This window comes from Hyperolius riggenbachi, chromosome 9 (genome assembly GCF_040937935.1).
Source record: "Hyperolius riggenbachi isolate aHypRig1 chromosome 9, aHypRig1.pri, whole genome shotgun sequence".
In the NCBI taxonomy this organism is placed as follows: domain Eukaryota; kingdom Metazoa; phylum Chordata; class Amphibia; order Anura; family Hyperoliidae; genus Hyperolius; species Hyperolius riggenbachi.
The window spans coordinates 251,594,205-251,616,153 of record NC_090654.1 but is presented as its reverse complement, the minus strand read 5'-3'; the positions used below and the strand labels follow the sequence as shown (position 1 = coordinate 251,616,153).

General features: G+C 46.1%; 1 protein-coding gene across 3 annotated transcripts in view; it reads left to right on the top strand.

Annotated features, from left to right (window-relative positions):
• LTK (leukocyte receptor tyrosine kinase) overlaps positions 1-21,949 on the top strand; it is a 334,656-nt gene that overhangs the window by 226,841 nt on the left and 85,866 nt on the right. For all 3 annotated transcript variants that reach the window (XM_068254290.1, XM_068254289.1, XM_068254288.1), the window contains 5 exons: positions 8,532-8,632; positions 10,232-10,395; positions 12,080-12,174; positions 12,348-12,437; positions 15,224-15,401. In XM_068254290.1, coding sequence (XP_068110391.1) covers positions 8,532-8,632; positions 10,232-10,395; positions 12,080-12,174; positions 12,348-12,437; positions 15,224-15,401 — 628 coding nt within the window. The remainder of the gene's footprint in view (positions 1-8,531; positions 8,633-10,231; positions 10,396-12,079; positions 12,175-12,347; positions 12,438-15,223; positions 15,402-21,949) is intronic.

The following is a 21,949-nucleotide window of genomic DNA, read 5'->3' as shown; positions in this document are numbered from 1 at the left end:
ACTGCAAGCAGTGAGTTACCACAACGCAACATTTTTCAACGTGACTTTAACGTCGCACTGTGAACGGCCCATGGGATTGGCATTGCAGTGCGCTAAGCTGCGTTATAAGACTTTATAACGCAGCTCCACAACGTGGCACTGTGAATGCGACCTAAGAGATGTTTTTACACCTTATCAATAAAATGCCTTTTTAATTCACCAGCAAGCAAGAAAATGTTGCAAATACTATTGACAGTACTTACCGGTAGTCACCTACTTTGATACTTTTTCATTTGTTGAGTGCAGAAAAGTGATTTTAAGCAGAAGATGAAAAATGATCTCCAAGGAGAAAGCTTGAATAAGGTCCATATCGTATCATCATTGCTTTTAAAGTGACTCCGAGCTCAGAGTAAAAATAAAATTTGAACTTACCCGGGGCTTTCTCCATCCCAGCCCTGGTCGGGACGTCCCACGCCGGCCTCCTGGCTCTTCTCCCGGCGGCTGTCCGCATAGCGCGGACAGGCCGGTCCCCCGGGCGACACTGGCGAGTGTCGGGCCTTCTCCTTCCGTATACGTCACAAATGACGTCACACGCCGGCCGCCGCGCGTCATGACGGCGGCCGGCGTGACAGCACGGCGCATGCGCGGTTTAATCGCACATGCGCCGTGCTGTCACGCCGGCCGCCGTCAAGTAATGACTTACGCCGTTTCCAAGTAATGACTTGGAAACATACTTTTCATTGCCTGTACGCTCTACTGTATGCGACCTTAACGGGGTATTAACCACTTGAGGACCACAGTCTTTCTACCCCTTAAGGACCGGCCACTTTTTTTCCATTCAGACCACTGCAGCTTTCACGGTTTATTGCTCGCTCATACAACCTACCACCTAAATGAATTTTGGCTCCTTTTCTTGTCACTAATAAAGCTTTCTTTTGGTGCTATTTGATTGCTCCTGCGATTTTTACTTTTTATTATATTCATCAAAAAAGACATGAATTTTGGCAAAAAAATGATTTTTTTAACTTTCTGTGCTGACAATTTTCAAATAAAGTAAAATTTCTGTATACATGCAGCGCGAAAAATGTGGACAAACATGTTTTTGATAAAAAAAAAACCATTCAGTGTATATTTATTGGTTTGGGTAAAAGTTATAGCGTTTACAAACTATGGTGCAAAATGTGAATTTTGCCATTTTCAAGCATCTATGACTTTTCTGACCCCCTGTCATGTTTCATGAGGGGCTAGAATTCCAGGATAGTATAAATACCCCCCAAATGACCCCATTTTGGAAAGAAGACATCCCAAAGTATTCACTGAGAGGCATAGTGAGTTCATAGAAGATATTATTTTTTGTCACAAGTAAGCGGAAAATGACACTTTGTGACAAAAAAAACGAAAAAAAAAAACAATTGGACAATTGTGTGTAAAAAAATCAAAAGATTGTCATTTACAGAGGTATTTCTCCCACCCAGCATGGGTATGTGTAAAAATACACCCCAAAACACATTGTACTACTTCTCCCGAGTATGGCAATACCACATGTGTGGCACTTTTTTGCACCCTAACTGCGCTAAAGGGCCCAAAGTCCAATGAGTACCTTTAGGATTTCACAGGTCATTTTGCGGAATTTGATTTCCAGACTACTCCTCACGGTTTAGGGCCCCTAAAATGCCAGTTCAGTATAGGAACCCCACAAATGACCCCATTTTAGAAAGAAGACACCCCAAGGTATTCCGTTAGGAGTATGGTGAGTTCATAGAAGATTTTATTTTTTGTCAAAAGTTAGTGGAAAATGACACTTTGTGAAAAAAACAATAAAAATCAATTTTCCGCTAACTTTTGACAAAAAATAAAATCTTCTATGAACTCACCATACTCCTAACGAAATACCTTTGGGTGTCTTCTTTCTAGAATGGGGTCATTTGTGGGGTTACTATACTGCCCTGGCATTTTAGGGGCCCTAAACCGTGAGGAGTAGTCTTGAAACCAAATGTCGCAAAATGACCTGTGAAATCCTAAAGGTACTCATTGGACTTTGGGCCCCTTAGCGTACTTAGGGTGTAAAAAAGTGCCACACATGTGGTACCGCCGTACTCAGGAGAAGTAGTATAATGTGTTTTGGGGTGTATTTTTACACATACCCATGCTAAGTGGGAGAAATATCTCTGTAAATGACAATTGTTTGATTTGTTTTACACACAATTGACCATTTACATAGAAATTTCTCCCACCCAGCATGGGTATGTGTAAAAATACACCCCAAAACACATTATACTACTTTTCCTGAGTACGGCGGTACCACATGTGTGACACTTTTTTGCAGCCTAGGTGCGCTAAGGGGCCCAACGTCCTATTCACGGGTCATTTTGAGGCATTTGTTTTCTAGACTACTCCTCGCGGTTTAGGGCCCCTAAAATGCCAGGGCAGTATAGGAACCCCACAAGTGACCCCATTTTAGAAAGAAGACACCCCAAGGTATTCCGTTAGGTGTATGGCGAGTTCATAGAAGATTTTATTTTTTGTCACAAGTTAGTGAAAAATGACACTTTGTGAAAAAAACCCAATAAAAATCAATTTCCGCTAACTTTTGACAAAAAATAAAATCTTCTATGAACTCGTCATACACCTAACAGAATACCTTGGGGTGTCTTTTTTTCTAAAATGGTGTCACTTGTGGGGTTCCTATACCGCCCTGGCATTTTACGGGCCCAAAACCGTGAGTAGTCTGGAAACCAAATGTCTCAAAATGACTGTTCAGGGGTATAAGCATCTGCAAATTTTGATGACAGGTGGTCTATGAGGGGGCGAATTTTGTGGAACCGGTCATAAGCAGGGTGGCCTTTTAGATGACAGGTTGTATTGGGCCTGATCTGATGGATAGGAGTGCTAGGGGGGTGACAGGAGGTGATTGATGGGTGTCTCAGGGGGTGGTTAGAGGGGAAAATAGATGCAATCAATGCACTGGGGAGGTGATCGGAAGGGGGTCTGAGGGGGATCTGAGGGTTTGGCCGAGTGATCAGGAGCCCACACGGGGCAAATTAGGGCCTGATCTGATGGGTAGGTGTGCTAGGGGGTGACAGGAGGTGATTGATGGGTGTCTCAAGGTGTGATTAGAGGGGGGAATAGATGCAAGCAATGCACTGGCGAGGTGATCAGGGCTGGGGTCTGAGGGCATTCTGAGGGTGTGGGCGGGTGATTGAGTGCCCTAGGGGCAGATAGGGTCTAATCTGATAGGTAGCAGTGACAGGGGGTGATTGATGGGTAATTAGTGGGTGTTTAGGGTAGAGAACAGATGTGAACACTGCACTTGGGAGGTGATCGGACGTCGGATCTGCGGGCGATCTATTGGTGTGGGTGGGTGATCAGATTGCCCGCAAGGGGCAGGTTAGGGGCTGATTGATGGGTGGCAGTGACAGCGGGTGATTGATGGGTGGCAGTGACAGGGGGTGATTGATGGGTGATTGACAGGTGATTGACAGGTGATCAGTGGGTTATTACAGGGAAGGACAGATGTAAATAATGCCCTGGCGAATTGATAAGGGGGGGTCTGAGGGCAATCTGAGCGTGTAGGCGGGTGATTGGGTGCCCGCAAGGGGCAGATTAGGGTCTGATCTGATGGGTAACAGTGACAGGTGGTGATAGGGGGTGATTGATGGGTAATTAGTGGGTGTTTAGAGGAGAGAATAGATGGAAACACCGTGCTTGGGTGGTGATCTGATGTCGGATCTGCGGGCGATCTATTGGTGTGGGTGGGTGATCAGTTTGCCCGCAAGGGGCAGGTTAGGGGCTGATTGATGGGTGGCAGTGACAGGGGTGATTGATGGGTGGCAGTGACAGGGGGTGATTGACAGGTGATTGACAGGTGATCAGTGGGTTATTACAGGGAAGGACAGATGTAAATAATGCCCTGGCGAATTGATAAGGGGGGGGTCTGAGGGCAATCTGAGCGTGTAGGCGGGTGATTGGGTGCCCGCAAGGGGCAGATTAGGGTCTGATCTGATGGGTAACAGTGACAGGTGGTGATAGGGGGTGATTGATGGGTAATTAGTGGGTGTTTAGAGGAGAGAATAGATGGAAACACTGCGCTTGGGTGGTGATCTGATGTCGGATCTGCGGGCGATCTATTGGTGTGGGTGGGTGATCAGTTTGCCCGCAAGGGCGGGTTAGGGGCTGATTGTTGGGTGGCAGTGACAGGGGGTGATTGATGGGTGATAGGTGATTGGCAGGTGATTGACAGGTGATCAGTGGGTTATTACAGGGAAGGACAGATGTAATTAATGCACTGGTGAATTGATAAGGGGGGGGGGGGGTCTGAGGGCAATCTGAGCGTGTGGGCGGGTGATTGGGTGCCCGCAAGGGGCAGCTTAGGGTCTGATCTGATAGGTAACAGTGACAGGTGGTGATAGGGGGTGATTGATGGGTGATTGATGGGTAATTAGTGGGTGTTTAGAGAAGATAACAGATGTAAACAATACATTTGGGAGGTAATCTGACGGCGGGTTTGCGGGCGATCTAATGGTGTGGGTGGGTGATCAGATTGCCCGCAAGGGGCAGGTTAGGGGCTGATTGATGGGTGGCAGTGACAGGGGGTGACAGGGGGTGATTGATGGGTGATAGGTGATTGGCAGGTGATTGACAGGTGATCAGTGGGTTATTACAGGGAAGAACAGATGTAATTAATGCACTGGCGAATTGATAAGGGGGGGTCAGAGGGCAATCTGAGCGTGTTGGCGGGTGATTGGGTGCCCGCAAGGGGCAGATTAGGGTCTGATCTGATAGGTAAAAGTGACAGGTGGTGATAGGGGGTGATTGATGGGTGATTGATGGGTAATTAGTGGGTGTTTAGAGGAGAGAATAGATGTAAACAATGGATTTGGGAGGTGATCTGATGTCGGATCTGCGGGCGATCTATTGGTGTGGGTGGGTGATCAGATTGCCCGCAAGGGGCAGGTTAGGGGCTGATTGTTGGGTGGCAGTGACAGGGGGTGATTGATGGGTGATTGATGGGTGATTGACGGGTGATTGACGGGTGATTGACAGGTTATCAGGGAAGATAGATGCATACAGTACACAGGGGGGGGGGTCTGGGGGGGGGTCTGGGGAGAATCTGAGGGGTGGGGGGGTGATCAGGAGGGGGCAGGGGGCAGGGGGGGGGGGGATAAAAAAAAAATAGCGTTGACAGATAGTGACAGGGAGTGATTGATGGGTTATTAGGGGGGTGATTGGGTGCAAACAGGGGTCTGGGGGGTGGGCAGGGGGGGGTCTGAGGGGTGCTGTGGGCGATCAGTGGGCGGGGGGGGGGCAGATCAGTGTGTTTGGGTGCAGACTAGGGTGGCTGCAGCCTGCCCTGGTGGTCACTCGGACACTGGGATCACCAGGGCAGGAGGCAGCCTGTATAATACACTTTGTATACATTACAAAGTGTATTATACACTTTGTAGCGGCGATCGCGGGGTTAACATCCCGCCGGCGCTTCCGTATGGCCGGCGGGATGTTACGGCGGGTGGGCGGAGCCAGTTGCCGGGGGAAGCGCGCGTCATCAATGACGCGATCGCTCCCCCGGCATGCCTAAAGGACGCGCCGCCTGAAGGCGTATTGCGGTCCTTTAGGCGTCCACTTTGCCGCCGCCCATGGGCTGTGGGCGGTCGGCAAGTGGTTAAGTTGCATTGCGGCTTTTTTGGGGCATTGCGTTGTAATTTGCGTTGCAACTTTAACGTTGCATAAAGTAGGTACAGTAAAGCATACAGGCAATGAAAGGTATGCTTTCCTGTACCTGATAACATGTGCGTTTAGAGGTAATGCACTGCAGCAATGCGTTACCATAACGCTACACGTAACAGTGCAATGCTAATGTCGCACTGTGAACATCCCATAGGCTTATCATTGCACTGCGGTAAGCTACATTATAAGACTTTATAGCGCAGCTCCGCAACATCCCACTGTGAATGTAGTCTGAATCTGAATGCGTCTCTATGATTCCCATTATATCGGTGTCGATCTTGCGATTGGCAAATTGCAAGCATTCCAAAAATCGGATTGGACTACTAATAGGGATGCTCATTCGGATTCCGCGGAAATGCAATTTCCGAAATTCCGATCGGAAATTGCATTTCCGCATCGGAATGCGGAAATCGGTAATTCTAGTGCGGTAGGCGGATTTCCGCCGGAAATCGCGGAAATTTCCGCCGGAAATCGCGGAAATTCCACCCGACTTTAACATCGATTTTCTCAAAAACTATAAGGTCTTTTTGAAAACTTTTTTTTGCATCTTGTTCACAAGATTCAGTTTAATAAACCCTGCAAATTTGGTGTTTCTAGGACTTAAGGGGGCTTTTCTATTAACCTCTAAAGTCGGCGGATTTTTACTGTAATGTAAAATGCAGAAAATCTGCATATGCCTATTTTCTGCATTTTACATTACAGTAAAAATCCGCCGACTTTAGCAGTTAATAGCAAAGCCCCCGTAAGTCCTAGAAACACCAAATTTGCAGGGTTTATTAAACAGAATCTTTTGAACAAGTTGCAAAAAAAAGTTTTCAAAAAGACCTTATAGTTTTTGAGAAAATCGATGTTAAAGTCGGGCGGAATTTCCGCGATTTCCGGCGGAAATTCCGCATTGGAATGCGGAAATTGGTAGCGGAAGGCGGAATCGGTAATTTGGCAATGGCGGAATGCGGATTTACCGCGGAATCGGAAATTGGCATTCCGACCATCCCTAACTACTAATACTGGGTGTGGAGGCTCCTCTGACCACTAATACTGAGGGGGGACCTCTCACTACTAATACTGGGTGGGGGCTCCTCTGACCACTAATACTGAGGGGGGACCTCTCACTACTAATACTGGGTGTGGAGGCTCCTCTGACCCAGGGGCGTAGCAATAGGGGTTGCAGAGGTAGCGACCGCATCGGAGCCCTCCCTCAACTGCAGTATTAGCTCTCTATCGGTCCTGTGCTCATAATAAGCACTTCTATAGATGCTTTGAATAGTGGTAATCATTAACAAACTGCTCCCCATCCCCTTCTTGCACCTCTGACACTGTAGTTGCCATTGGCAGGTTTTGGTGCGCCGTATCAATTGTTATGTATAGAGTGCTTGGGGGGCCCCAATGTAAAACTTGCATCGGGGCCCACAGCTCCTTAGCTACGCCACTGCTCTGACCACTAATACTGAGGGGGGACCTCTCACTACTGCGTATGCTAGGTGTGTATTTTACCCCACAAGTGGGGCTTGCACTCTCTTGCAGGTAGGCACTTATCTGTTTTTAAGTAGCGCTGCTCATTTCTTTGCCATGTACTAATTTAATTCATTTTTGGTCAGCTGCTCCCACTTAACAACTTATATGCAGAGCTTCTGTTTGGGTTCAAGGTGCGTTTGCAGTTTCTGGGGGGGCTCAGCGCATCTCTGATTGGAGGCCATTCGGAGGCGGCCTGGTGATGCGCTGATCCACCTTTTGCGCAATTTTCAATTTCAATTTTACTTAGTGGCGTACCCAGGCTATGCATATGCATAGGTTAGGATTTAGTGAGGCCGGGTTTCCACTGCTGCGAATCCGGGTCGATTCCCCGCCCACGAATTTGGATGGATTTCAGCAGCCTATAAAAGTCTATGAGAGCCATCCGAATTCGTGGCCGAGGAAAAATCTGAGGCCCTGCAGCATAATTTCGTGCGTAGCTGTCCGAATCCCATAGCCGCGCGTAGCACGGCTAGAGGGATTCGGCTGCGAGAGGCAGCAGCTGTGCCGGCATCGCGTCTCGCAAGACGCATGCCGCCGCACAAATGGAAACCTAGCCTTAGTGTTAGGTCCCCTCCCATCGAGGATGACTTCTCCGCAGTGGGAGGGACGAGAACCTAACAAGTTGCATGCAAGCTGTTACAGGAAACCAACATCCTTCAGTGGTAGACAGGTCATGTGTATGCTAGGTGTGTATTTTACCCCACAAGTGGGGCTTGCACGCTCTTGCAGGTAGGCACTTATTTGTTTTTAAGTAGCGCTGCTCATTTCTTTGCCATGTACTAATTTAATTCATTTTTGGTCAGCTGCTCCCACTTAACAGCTTTGCTTTTGGTGTATATGCAGAGCTTCTGTTTGGGTTCAAGGTGCGTTTGCAGTTTCTGGGGGGGCTCAGCGCACCTCTGATTGGAGGCCATTCGGAGGTGGCCTGGTGATGCGCTGATCCACCTTTTGCACTAATACTGAGGGGGGACCTCTCACTACTAATACTGGGTGGGAGATCCTCTGACCACTAATACTGAGGGGGGACCTTTCACTACTAATGCTGGGTGTGAAGGCTCCTCTGACCACTAATACTGAGGGGGGACCTCTCACTACTAATACTGGGTGGGAGCTCCTCTGACCACTAATATTAGGGGGGCACCTCTGGCTACTTAAACTGGAAGGCAACTCTGGCTACCAAACACCAACAACATTTTTGCTAAGGGACCCAGTGACTTCTAGCTACACCCCTGCTAGTGGAGGTGTCAGAGATAGGACTATAGTCCTATTTCATAAATAAAATAATACAACTTTTGTTCCATGTTCCCTTGCAGGGTTCTTCCTCTACCTACCAGTGGAAAGTGAGTGGAATGAGAGCGCAGCAAGTGTACAGAGTGACTATTTCCCTCCTGTGGTGCCCAATAAAACCTGCCAGGTATGTCTGCATGCTCCAGAGAACTGACACCTCTTGAAGAAGCCATATAAGGTCTGTTAGAACTTACATGTTGGCTCAGTGCCATCAATTTCATTGCCAAGCAGGCATTGGCGTAGCAACCAGAGATGCAAAAGCTGTGACCACATCTGACCCGCACTGCTACCGCAGCCTAATAAAAGTCTATGAGGGAATTCACACTCCCCACATTGCGGTATGCTGCACTGGAAGTGCCCTATCTAATGCACTTTTGGTAACTTATGTTACCATGTGGCTCCTGCGAGGCTTGCGGGGATCTGCGTCGGGCTGGAAGTCATGTAAGTCTATGTATTTTTAAAAAGGATGACAGCAGCGGTGCATCGCGCATACGCGGAAGCGTATTTTTACAATACTCTTCAGTGCACTTCTGTATTTCCAAAACAGAAAGTGACCACTAGCGCGCTTCACTTTCTGTTTGGCCAGATGACAAAAGGGGAATACCATGTACTGATGCGGTATTCCTTGAAGGCCTGTTTTTGGAGGAAACGCGCACCACAACGCTGGTGCCAGTTTGTAGTGTGAAGAAGCAAAAGGGCAACAGGAAAGTCCAGCACTAGAGTCTATTTGTGCCTCCAGTTCTGGGCTTTGGCCACCATTTACCCATAGTTCATACAAAAAAAAGTTGGGTAGCAGGTAACAGAAAGACAGGCCACTGGAAACAGAATGGGGGGGGGGGGTGTTAGTAGTACACACAGTATAGGTAGGAAAAAAATGTCTTAATTTGTACTTACAAAAAGCATAGGGGCATAGAGGGTACATTGGTTCAGGGATGACCCACAAAGGGGTACACTAGATGCGCCAAAAAGGCAAAGTGAAACACAGCCAAATAACCTTTCAGTAACTATAAAATAACTGGTTTTCCCTCCATGTTTTTATTTTGATGGCATGGTTAATCGTGTAGACCACAGGGGTAAATTTGGCAGTAAACTTCCCTTTCCCTTAACATTAAAAACTATACCTCCTTTATAACCAAGCCATAAACATCCAGCATATGTAAATAACTGTTCCCTGTCCACAACTTTCTTCCCCCAACATGAATTACTATTTCTCCTCCATTACCTAGCCACTTCTATTCTACTGCAAATTCTTTCCTATGGGAGTTAAGGCCAAGGGCCCACTACGAGTGCTTTTACGAGATTGGAAAACGGTTGCAATTTTATAATCGCAAAACACTGCAATTTTGTGCATGATTCCTGTGGCGATCTTGAAGGAATTTAACTTGCCCCTGCATTCCTTCAATGCGATCGCTTCAGGATCGCTCCAAAAATGATGCAGGAAGCACTTATGCAATCGTTCCATGATTGAACGCTGCAGTTGAACCACCCTCATAAGGTTCCACTGTTGCAGCGCTTTGATGATCGTCAGTGATCATCAATCGCTGCTGAAAGCTCTCCATTGGGGCCACAGGTCTTACAGACAGTTAAATGGTTGCCTTCACTACCGATAGAAAAAAAAACGCCTAAGAAATTTGTTAGGAAAAGTGATATGTAGCATCAAGTTATAATGATTTGATTGGATGAGTTTTGTTGCTTGTTTGACGTAGATCCTATTCTGTGTTTTTAGTTCAGTTTGAAGTTCCTCATATTTGGCACCTTCAATGGGACCCTAGTGGTGTATGCCCTGGAAGACAACACTGGGACAAGCCAAGTTAAGTTATGGCAGAAAGATGAAAGTGACAATGGATTCTGGTCTTCAGCAGTGTTCAAGGTTCCCCATTTCAACAACAGGTTTGCATGGACACTTTATTTTCACCATGAAACATGCTAAAAATTCGATCTCCAGCATCAATAGGTTCCTGGTTCAAATTTGGTCCAGGACACCATCTGCATGGAGCTGGTATGTTCTCCTCATGTGTGCATGGGTTTCCTCCAGGTACTCCACTTTCTTCCCACATTCCAAAAACATACATATAATTGGATCACACCAAAAATTGGATTGTGAGCTCCTTTGAGGTGGCAGTTAGTGACAAGGATATATACCCTGTAAAAGTGGTATATAAATGCAGTATAATAATACAATGATTATATTGCACATTTTCAAATTTAGCTCCACTGACCTTACAATGAGATAAAAAAAAAACAGGAAGTCTGCGGGTCCACTCTGCACATGCGTAGACTTGCTTCTCTGTTCCCCTCCCCTCTGCCGCACATCATACGTGCGCACAAATGACGTACAGCTGAGGGGAGGGGAACATTTCTATATGGTCCTTTCTATCCTGGTTCATTTTCCTTCATATTAACATTTGAAAATAAGAAATATATCATTTTAAAGAAAGGGGATAAAGTTTAGAGTAAAACAATTTTTTTCGGTAGAAAAATACATATATTTATATAGACCTGTACTTGAGTCCTGAATCTCTTTCAAATGAGACAAATGACAAAAAAAGGGACAGAGTTGGGTTCAGTTACCAACGAGGGATTGTTCCTCCAAAAGAGGGACGGTTGGGAGCTATGGGTTATATTTATCTCCTTTTAAACAATGCAAATTGCCTGGCTGTCCTGCCGATCTTTTGCCTCTAATACTTTTAGCCACAGATCCTGAACAAGCATGCAGATCAGATGTTCTGACTGAAATCTGACTGGAATAGCTGCATGCTTGTTTCAGGTGTGTGATTCAGACACTACTGATGCTAGAAATAATGAACAGGACTACAAGGTAACTGGTATTGTAGTTTTGCTAAAACTTTCCTAAGTTTGATCATAGTTTTGAAAATTACTTTTTACGTTGGATTGAGGTTGTCCTTACCTATTTTTTAAGTGATGTGGGTCCTAGCTTTAAAACACACCAAAACGTATTCTACAACTCATCACGGTTAAAATGATACCACATTTGCCTCATTTAGTAACAAACTGGTGGTGTACCTGCCACAACTACGCTGGACATGTATATAAGTTCAGTTTGCATTAAGCGGTTAAAAGGAAAAAAGTATGGCAGCCTCCAGGTGTCCTTTAAAGTGTACCTGAGACGAGAATAAAGAAAGCTTCCTCCAGCCCCATAAGCACCGCTGAGTCCCTCATCATCCTCCTGAGTGCCTCCGTTATACAGCTATCTGTCCCGGTAATCTTGCTCAGTCGTACAAGTTCGGGGTCTTCCGAGCATGTGCAGAAGAGCCCGACTGGCGTGGCTGAGTCAGTTCCCGGGACAGTTAGCCAGAGAATGGAGACACTGGGGAGGATGGTGAGGTACTTAATGGTGCTTATGGGGCTGGAGGAAGCCCTGGGTAAGTATCAAATCTTTCTTTATTCTCATCTCAGATACACTTAATAGTTAATTAACTATGACCCTGCACCATCTATTTGTGTGAGAACATACGAATGTAGATTTCTTCTGTATTGCCAGACTCCATGCATGTTTCAGGGTTGCTGTACACTTTACAGACTTTATTCCTCATACTGTGCTGTATCCCCTCAGGTTCTGCATGCAGTTGGTGGCCACATGGGGAAAGAGTTCATTCTCCCATATCCTCATCGATAACATCACGTTCTCTGCAGATTGTTTTAATTCAGGTAAATCTTGTGGAATTCCGAGTTCCCAGCTGGAGTGTGATACTCGTGTGGATGTAAGGAATGTGTGTTATATTACCAAAATCAATGCATGCTGCGTGCCCTGATCTGCCTTGTGAGTGTGTAACATTTTGGCAAGTATAAGCTTGTTTGCATATGCTTTTTTGTTGTGCCAGGAAGAACAGAAAGCAGCTCTGCAGAACAGGAGGGACCACATGAGACTGATCCCTGGGAAGACGAGATCCTGAGCCCCCTGCCGAAGCCTGGTTAGTAATCAGATGGCTAATCAGTTCCTTTCTCACACCTGCTGAAAACAATGGTGATGCTAATTAAAGAAAAGTCAGTGGGGGGAGGAGGATCTAAAACTAGAAAACTCCATTTAAAGCTGCACTAATGGTCCGTGCACACGCTAGATTAAAGTCAGTCCACACAAACGAGTGATATTAAAAATATCACTCGTAGTTTAAACAATGTTGTTTATACACACTGATGTTCTAAACTATTATGTTGTTCGACTACTGCCAGGGCCAGAGCTACCAATAAGGAGAAGGGGGTGGTCCCTGAGCCCTACTGGGCCCCTCCATGCTGCTAGTACCCATGGGTGGGCAAGGGGGGGACATATGTCCCCGGGTGCAGCACTGTAAGGGTGATTAGCACACAGGTCTTCCCCCCATTTGTGCTCGCCGGGGTGTCCTGCACAATTTGTTACAGCTTTGCAACACACCTTTCCTGGTGCGCTGCTCCATCCATGTCCCCTGCCTTCATTCCAATAACATGCACTGGGTCACTGAGAAGAGGCAGCCAGTGGGGATGAAGACAAGCAGCAGGGATGGAGCAGTGCGCTAAGAGCAGGGGAGTTGCAATGCTGCAAATCATGCAGAGGCCCCGGGGAGCACAGTAGAGTTGAGGGGAGAAGGGTGGGGTAGCCGGATGGGAGGCTGAATTTGCTTGGGGGGGGGGGGGTGGTAGGGGGGCCCCCGGTTTCCTTTGTTAAGAAGCCCCATTGGAGCTTGAACCAGTCCTGAATACTGCGCACCCAAGCAGAGGTGACATTCAACACAACATGCGGGCATGCTCTGAAACAATGTCATTTGAATAGGATTGTACACACTTAGCCAACAGCATAATATCGGCCCAATAGTTGTCTGAATTGATCTGCCAGTTCGATTGGGTCAGCGTGGTGGCCTTACAACGCTGGGTCCCTGGTTCAAATACCAGCCAGGTGAACAGCTGCAAGGAGTTTGTATGTTCTCCCTTTGTCTGTGTGGGTTTCCTCCGGGCACTCTGGTTTCCTCCCACATCCTAGAAACATACAGATAAGTTAGTTGGCTTCCACCTAAAATTGGCCCTAGACTACGATACATACACTACACAATATAGACATATGACTTTGATAGGGATTTAATTGTAAGCCCCTCTGAAGGACACTTAAACCAAACATTTTTTGAATTCAAAATATTTAGTTGCACCACTCTGACACATACAAAGATAAATAAATACTCCTTCAAGCCTATGAGCATTTCAGTGCATGCTTTTCACCCTTCTCTTTTCATAACTAGGGTTATACTGGGGTCAGCCATTAGCAATTCCTCCTTTGCCGGACACCACCTACTCCACCAGTTTGCCGGATTCTGTCCCAGCAATATGAAAGGAAGGGAGGGTTTCCTCCAATAAATGTAAAATATTTTATATTTGCCATCATGCAGCTGAAAAAAGGATGCTATTTATTATTATAATTTAGAAAATAGATTTTATATCTGAAATCTTGTATTTTTAATTTGGGTCCACTTTAAGTGACAAAACAATATACTCTGTACAACTCTGTGGAATATGTTGGCGCCATATAAATACTAAATAATAATTGGGTAGAATATCAGCCATTTATCATTGTTGTTTACCCTCATTTGGCTACATATTTTGTAACAATTGTCCGGTGATATCTGTCGTTCGGACATTTAACACAACATTTATCTGACGTGTGTACATAGCTTAAGGCAACAATGACGAGAATTCTGGCACAAAGGACAGTAACGGATTTGCATACCTTTCACTACCTGCTGCTCTGGTTGTCTTCAGTAACTGGAAAATGATTAGCAATGTAGGGATATTCAGTAAGTCAATGACTGTAATCTACAACAAGATGTCGGTCACCCACAACACAAACTACAATGCAGGGAGTGTATGGGAGGGGGGGGGGCAATATATGATCACCCAGATCATATATTGCCCCCCCCCCCTCCCATACACTCCCTGCGTTGTAGTTTGTGTTGTCTTACAGGGTTCCTCCTTCAGTTCTGTGTAAGGCAGGCTTGGATATACATCACAGGACCCAATAGGCACAGATGGTCTCGCATTCTAGACTTCACCCTCCACAAACCCTCGCCGCACCACCAATGTGCTGGCTAGACCAGCTGTCACCTCAACCCTACTTCCCATGTCCAGCATAGGTAGGCACAGGTGCCCCTTAGTATTAGGTAGCTTGAGATGCCCCCGGTTGGAGGGAGATCTTATCAGGGGAATGCCGAGAGCCGGGTAACCTCTTATTAACTCTCTGCTCGGAACTCTGCATACTGCTTGGAACTCTGCATAGGAAAGAAGGCACTGGGAGAGGGGAGTGGCACAGGGCTACCTAACAAGTTTAGCAGACTAAATCAAAAGGCCTGCTCAAGGTTGGTTCTAAACAAAATGGGTCCTTGACCTTGAGCAAAATTTAGCATGGGCCCCTCTTGACCCCCCCCCCCCCCACACACACACACACACACACACACGCACACACACATCACCACCGTTACCACCCTTCCTCTTTTATACAGCAGAAACTAGTTTTAGTTTTACAATCTTTAAATAGACATCAAGCTGTATTTTCCACTGTCCTACCATGGGAGGGAGAGGACTTGTAATTGCTACGCTAATCAGATGATCTGATTTAAATATTAAGAGATTATTACTGGGTTGACCAACATTGCATGTGACGTTATGCAAGTGAGAATAATATTTATAAATATTTGCCTAATCAATTACGGATATGCTCTGTCCTTGGTGTTCTATACAGAGGAGGAAGAAGACATATACTGGTGGTTTTCCACTTGTGGTGCCAAAGGACCATATGGACCAACTCAGGCTCAGTGCAACAATGCATACCGCAACACCAACGTCTCTGTGCTTGTTGGCAAAGAAGGCCCTGTCAAAGGGGTCCAGATATGGAGAGTCCCATTCACTAAAGTATACAAGTGAGTAAAGATTTCACTCAATCTGACAGAATAATTCTATAAATGAAGCATATAATTATTATGAATTGTGTTCAATGAACATACAGGCATTCTTCAAAAAGTTTCTGCACTTTCATATTACCCTTGAAATGGATGAGGGTGGGAGGAGATGTAATTGGTCGTGTCTGAGAGTCTTGTGACCTGCCTGCCTGGCAAGCTGGCTAAACTTGATATTTATGTCATGCCATGGAGAAGATGGCTGCCAAATTCATAAAATGCACCAAAGAGGGACCGCGTTCTGACATACGCTTATTTTGTGTGCAAAAGGTACCAGGAGAACAAATGCATCTTCGCATGTGCGCTCAGTATGGGCAGTTCTCTCCCCTAGGGCATTATTCAATTCACTTTTTCTCCTAAGTTTTCTCCTAGGTGATATTTTTACACCACGTTATCAATAAAATGCCCTTTAAAGTGTACCTGCGTGTTACTTACCTTGGGATAGGGAAGCCTCTAGATCCTAAAGAGGCTTACCCCATGCTTCGCAGTAGAGGGGATCCAGTGCTGGGACCCCTGCAGATATCCTTCTTGTCGGCTTGCGCACATGTGCCTGTAGTGCCTTGTGGTAAATCCGGTGACTACTTCACATTCTACTGATGCTTTTGTTGTATAACGTTATAATTACCTGCCCAGTATTTTTTATCTAAACCTATACCGAAGCTTTGGAAGCGCTGCCATCACCTTCTGCTGTACAAAAACTTAAGTATACTTCAGGCTAGCTGCCTCCAGGGGCGTCAGCTTGCATTCAAATTTTTAGAATTTAGATTAGTGTTAGCACATCATTTGCATTTGATTTGTATTCAAGGTGTGTATTTAGCCTCAAGGGGCTGGGCACATCTCTGGAGCTTTCACTTCACTTGCAGCCTGTGAGCGCTGCCCATTGCTTGCTGTCTTTTGAACAAATGTGTATACCATTCATGGCTAGCTGCACCAGGTAAGGATTATGTTTTTAGTTTAGACTAGCTAGGATTCACTGTTGGATATGCTTCACTGTTACATTAGTTTGAGATTTTAACCTTTTGATTGGATAATTTTCACAGTTTGAACATGCTTCACTATTGGATATGCTTCACTGTTAGACTAGTGGTTAGGTCTCTCCCGTGGGGTCCCGTCACCGCCGTGGGAGAGTCTAGTAGGGATAATTTGTGCACAACTTATGCTGAAGCTAACGCCCTCCTTTACTGTACCTGTTTTGAATGCAAGGTGTGTAATCTGCCCGTTATTCGAGCTCTGCATACTTGTACAGGTAGTCAATCCAGGTGCAGCGTCTGTTTTCGAAGCGCTGCCATTTCTTTCTGCTATACCGAAGCTTTGTGCCCGGCAACTTCTGGCATGTAGCCTCGCTCCTTGCAACAAAACACCATGGTATTTTGTCTATCTTTAGTAGAGAGAACACCAGGCATTTTGCTGCAAGGGGGATGGGGCTAGTCGATGGGCACGGAAATCCCGGAGATATTTAGATGAAAATTACTTGGTAGGTAATTATAACATTCTACAACAGGAGGATCAGTAGAATGTAAAATACTCACTGGGTTTGCGATTAAAAGTAGAATAAAAAACTAATAAAAATTTCATCTATGATCTAAACCATTAAAGGGAACCTGTAGTGAGTACAATTATTTAAAATAAACACATGGCGTAGCTGCAAATGAATATTACAATATTTTGTCAGAAATGAAATATACCAGTTGCTGTCAGTTATATATCAGCAGCTGTCAGTTACAACTGAATGTGCAAGATAATGTCCATGTTTCCCTATGGCTCAAGTGGGCGACATTACAGTTTAACAGTGTGCTGACCAGGAAGCTGTTAAGGGGTAATGGTCATTTTTAAAATGGAGGACAGAGAATTCCATTGATCACAGTGGACAAATGGGAGGCAGGAGAGGAGAAAGAGATTGAGCAGTAGACTACATGGGAGGTAAGTATGACCTGTGTATGGTTATTTTTACTTTTTATTTTCAGTTTAGGTTCTCTTTAAATTCAGCATAAAACAGATAAGAAAAAAAAAAAGATATCATCGATTTCCAAGTTACTGGAAGGGTTAATAAATCAGAAGAGTAAACTATGTGTAAAAGCTTCTGCTGTATCCAGGGTGGGGGATGGAGCCAGGGTTGACACCTTATCCTTTTAAATACCAGCACATATAAATTATACAGGGCACTATCTGCAAAGAGTTTGTATGTTCTCTCCGTGTCTGCGTGGGTTTCCTCCGGGCACTCCGGTTTCCTCCCACATTCCAAAAACATACAGATAAGTTAATTGGCTCCCCCTAAAAAAATTGGCCCTAGACTACAGTACTTACACTACATAATATAGACATATGGCAATGGTAGGGATTAGATTGTGAGCTCCTTTGAGGGACAGTTAGTGACAAGATATATATATACACTGTACAGCGATGCGTAATATGTCGGCGCTATATAAATACTAAATAATAATAATACATGCCTTGTGGCTAGTTAGATGCAGTTTAGGCACTGATTATGTGTGAGTATACCACCAGAACCTGTATAACTTAGATGTGGCCATATTTAAAGGGACGAGGTGACAACCCTGGATGGAGCAGATAACTTTTTCTGTTTTATTCACTCACCAATTATTTAATTACTACACAGACTGATCTTTTGTCCTGCAATTGGCAATGCTATCTGTTAGCTTCAGTGATTTATAAATATGGTTTACAGTGACATTATATCAGTGCTTTACTGTTTTGCATTTTTTTTAGGCTTTTAATGTTTTAGGGCAAACATGTAATTTTGAATTCCATACCACTTTAACAATGATTTTATAGGTAGGGATACACCAAAGAGTATCATCAAGGTGGATTTTGGAAGAAATACCATAATAAACTTTTTTTAGGAGATATTAGAGGGTACACACTTTCTTGTTTTAGTATGGGTGGGGGGCACTGTTAGGTCAGTTGGGGCAGCAGGGCCGGCGCTTCCATAGAGGCAAAGAGGGCAATTGCTCAAGGTCCCCAGAAGTGGGGATGCTGTGTGTACTCTCCATATAGAATAAGGAGGAGGTGAATAATGGAAACCCCAGAAATGTTTTTTAGGGGCATATAATGGGCACACAATGATATTGTGTGATGGGGAAGAGGGGGGGGGGGGGGAGAAGTGGGATTGGATCAGGCCTAGCAGATGGCTCAGGGGCACTGGGGTGACGCCCCTGCCCCCCAAAGTAATTTTGCCCCAGGGCCCCATTGTAGTTGGAACGGGCCGTGTGAGACAGGGAGGTGTTAGTAACAAAACATTAAGGGCCCTTTTCCATTAGCAGTCGCTAGCGTTCGCGCTGAACGCTAGCGATTGCTGAATCGCAAAATGTAAAAAATGACCGGCGATTTCCCGACGTTTGCGGCCGCGATTTTGCTATGCTAAGCACTGCATAGCAAAATCGCGGCAATAATCGCTCCGCCGCGCGATCGCGATCAGGTCAAAAACGAATCGCGGTAGTGGAAATGACCTACCGCGATTCCTATGTTAAAAGCAAACTGTAGCGATTTGTAAAATCACTAGCGGTTTGCGGTTTTGCGATTCAGCCATCGCAAACGCCGTAGTGGAAAAGGGCCCTAAAGTGGAACTAATCTCCTGCACGGGACAGAAAGAAAGCATAGAGAAATGCACCCTGTATGTACAGTATTTACAGTATTTAGAGAGTCTAGCCTGTTTAATTCCCCTTAATTTGTGTCTAAACACAGCTGTTATTTGATCTCTCCCTGTGTCACATGACTGCCACAGCAGATAAGGCAGATAAGATCATTTGAAAGCACTGGATGTTAACAGTATGTCTGCCTTCATGAATCAGGAAGTAGACACACTGCAGATTTATTGCAGGAATTAAATCAGCTGTAAGAAAAAAAATTTGTTTAAAAGGTTAATATGCTGTTGCGTATCTTTTAGAGCAGAGAGGACGTTCTGAGTGCAGATCCACTTTAATTCCAGTAACTGGTCTTTGCTTTTTTTCCACTACATTTTGATGCAAACAAGGCCAGCGAATAATCTCACTTGTTGCAGATATCCTCAGAGTCTCCAAATAACTCAGCGGAACACTTTTAAAAGGATCAGATGATGTCATAGCGAGACCAGAGTGACATTGTGTTGATGAAGTGGCTCTGGGGCGGCTGTAATGTTCTCTCTTATTGATTAACGTCTTAAAGTCAAGATTCTTCCAGAGTGGCGTTTTTCTTTTCATCCGTCTCGTGCGCTCCGCAGGCAAATTTACACATTACTAAAATGGAGATATTCCACATGGACGGGTATTCCTGTGCATAATTTACTTCTCTGTGCGCTCACTGGTAACTTGTTACAGAGATCTCAGCCACTGCAGCTAGGTTGTAAGAAGAATTAAAAGACTACTACCCCAAAAAATGTTAACATTTAAAATACATGAAAACACATAAATAAACAGTACATTTCTCCCAGAGTAAAATATGCTCAGTGGCGTACCTAGGGAATTTCACACCCGGTGCTGATTTTTTACAGACACCCCCCAAAAACAACCATTTTTTTGATGGGAAGGTTGACGGGTTGGGGTGCAGAGCAAGTCATTGCAAATTTGGGGGGATTTTTGGGACAAAGGAGTCATTAAAATGTGGACGGTGCTAACCGTTAATAAACTCTGTACTCTATACAATGCTGCAGAAGATGTCAGTGCCACGCCACTGGCTTCTGCAACAGCAGACTACCCTACATTATTGATTAATTACTCTGATCAGGATAAATAATCAATAGTCTAGGGCACTCTGGTATTACAGCAGCCAGTGCACATGACTACTAATGACAGACAACTTCTGAAGCACTAAACCCACCCTGCCACCTCTCCCTGCTAATGTCCCAGCTGCAGCACAGCAATCATTTTCTCTACTCACCCTGCTGTTCTGCACATTCACTCACTGCAGGCTGTGTGTAGAGAGCGAGGAGACACAGTGCCCACAAGGCAGGAAGGGGGAGGGGTGCTACATCTAGTGCAGAAAGTAAAACAGTCCTCTGCACTGCCTGCTGTTTTAACAGGAAGTAATGTGAAGCCCTTGCAGATCGGCAACCTCCGTGGCGAATGGAGGTAATTATAGCTGCTGCCGCCGCCGCTGCTGCTGCTTAGATAGATGCAGGAGGGGGGAGCCCGAGGTGATGGAGGGGGGGACTGTCCCCCCTCCCCGCTGATGTGCAAAGCTCTCCCCTCATTCTGCGACCCCTCCTGCCCCCCAAAACAACCATGAGCGGACCCCAGGGGGGCCCCGGGCCCGGCCTGCGGGGGCAGGGGCTGCTTCCCCTATTGTTGCGCCAGTGGGTCAGAGGCAATCTTGGTCGCTCTCTTTCTGCACTGGCTAGTGTGAAGATCCTGCAGGGAAGGTAAGCTGCAGCTACCTATTCTTACTGCTGGTCAGAGATGATGCGCTGCAGTCTAACCTTCTATCCTATAAAGCATGAGCCAAACCGGTCATTAACCAGCTGGGCGGTATGGACGAGCTCAGCTCGTCCATCACCGCCGGAGGCTGCCGCTCAGGCCCTGCTGGGCCGATTTGCATCAAATAAAGAGCAGCACACGCAGCCGGCACTTTGCCAGCCGCGTGTGCTGCCCGATCGCCGCCGCTCTGCGGCGATCCGCCGCGAGCAGCGGCGAAAGAGGGTCCCCCCAGCCGCCTGAGCCCAGTGTAGCCGGAACAAAAAGTTCCGGCCAGCGCTAAGGGCTGGATCGGAGGCGGCAGACGTCAGGACGTCGGCTGACGTCCATGACGTCACTCCGCTCGTCGCTATGGCGACGATCTAAGCAAAACAAGGAAGGCCGCTCATTGCGGCCTTCCTTGTTTATTCTGGGCGCCGGAGGCGATCGGAAGAACGCCTCCGGAGCGCCCTCTAGTGGGCTTTCATGCAGCCTTTTTTTTATTCAAAAAAAACCCTCCCGCAGCCACCCTGGCGATTTAATCAGAACGCCAGGGTGGTTAATGATGTGATGATGAATTTGATGATTGCAGTATAAAACTGCACCATTCATTTCTATGGTTGGCCAAACATTTTAAACATCAGTGGTAGGGTGGGGTTATATACCAATGTACAGCAATACAGCAAAGTCCCTGTTATCCGGAACTCAGGCATCCGGAAGTCTCAACTAACAGGCACCTCAGAGGGGATAACGGGGACTGGTTTTGGGGGGGGGGGGGGGAAATGCCAGCCACAAAATACTCATGGAACATCCAGCGACGTCCTGCAGCTCCTACCAGCTTTCCAGCATCGGTGCATGGCTCTCGGTGTGTCACGTCACCCGCCATGGTAACAGAGCCATACTCGGAAGATGCCGGAAAGCCACCAGGAGCTACAGAACGTCACTGGAGACTCGGGGAGTATTTTGTCCTGCACTGGGGGGAGGTTTGTGCTTTTTCAGCCGGTTGCTCAAGAAACTGGCAAACACATGTATCCGGCATCACCAGGCGAACCCTGCCGGTGCCAGATACTAAGGACTTTGCTGTATATGGATACAGTAGGTGTTGCTGATGCTGAAACCAGGGTAATT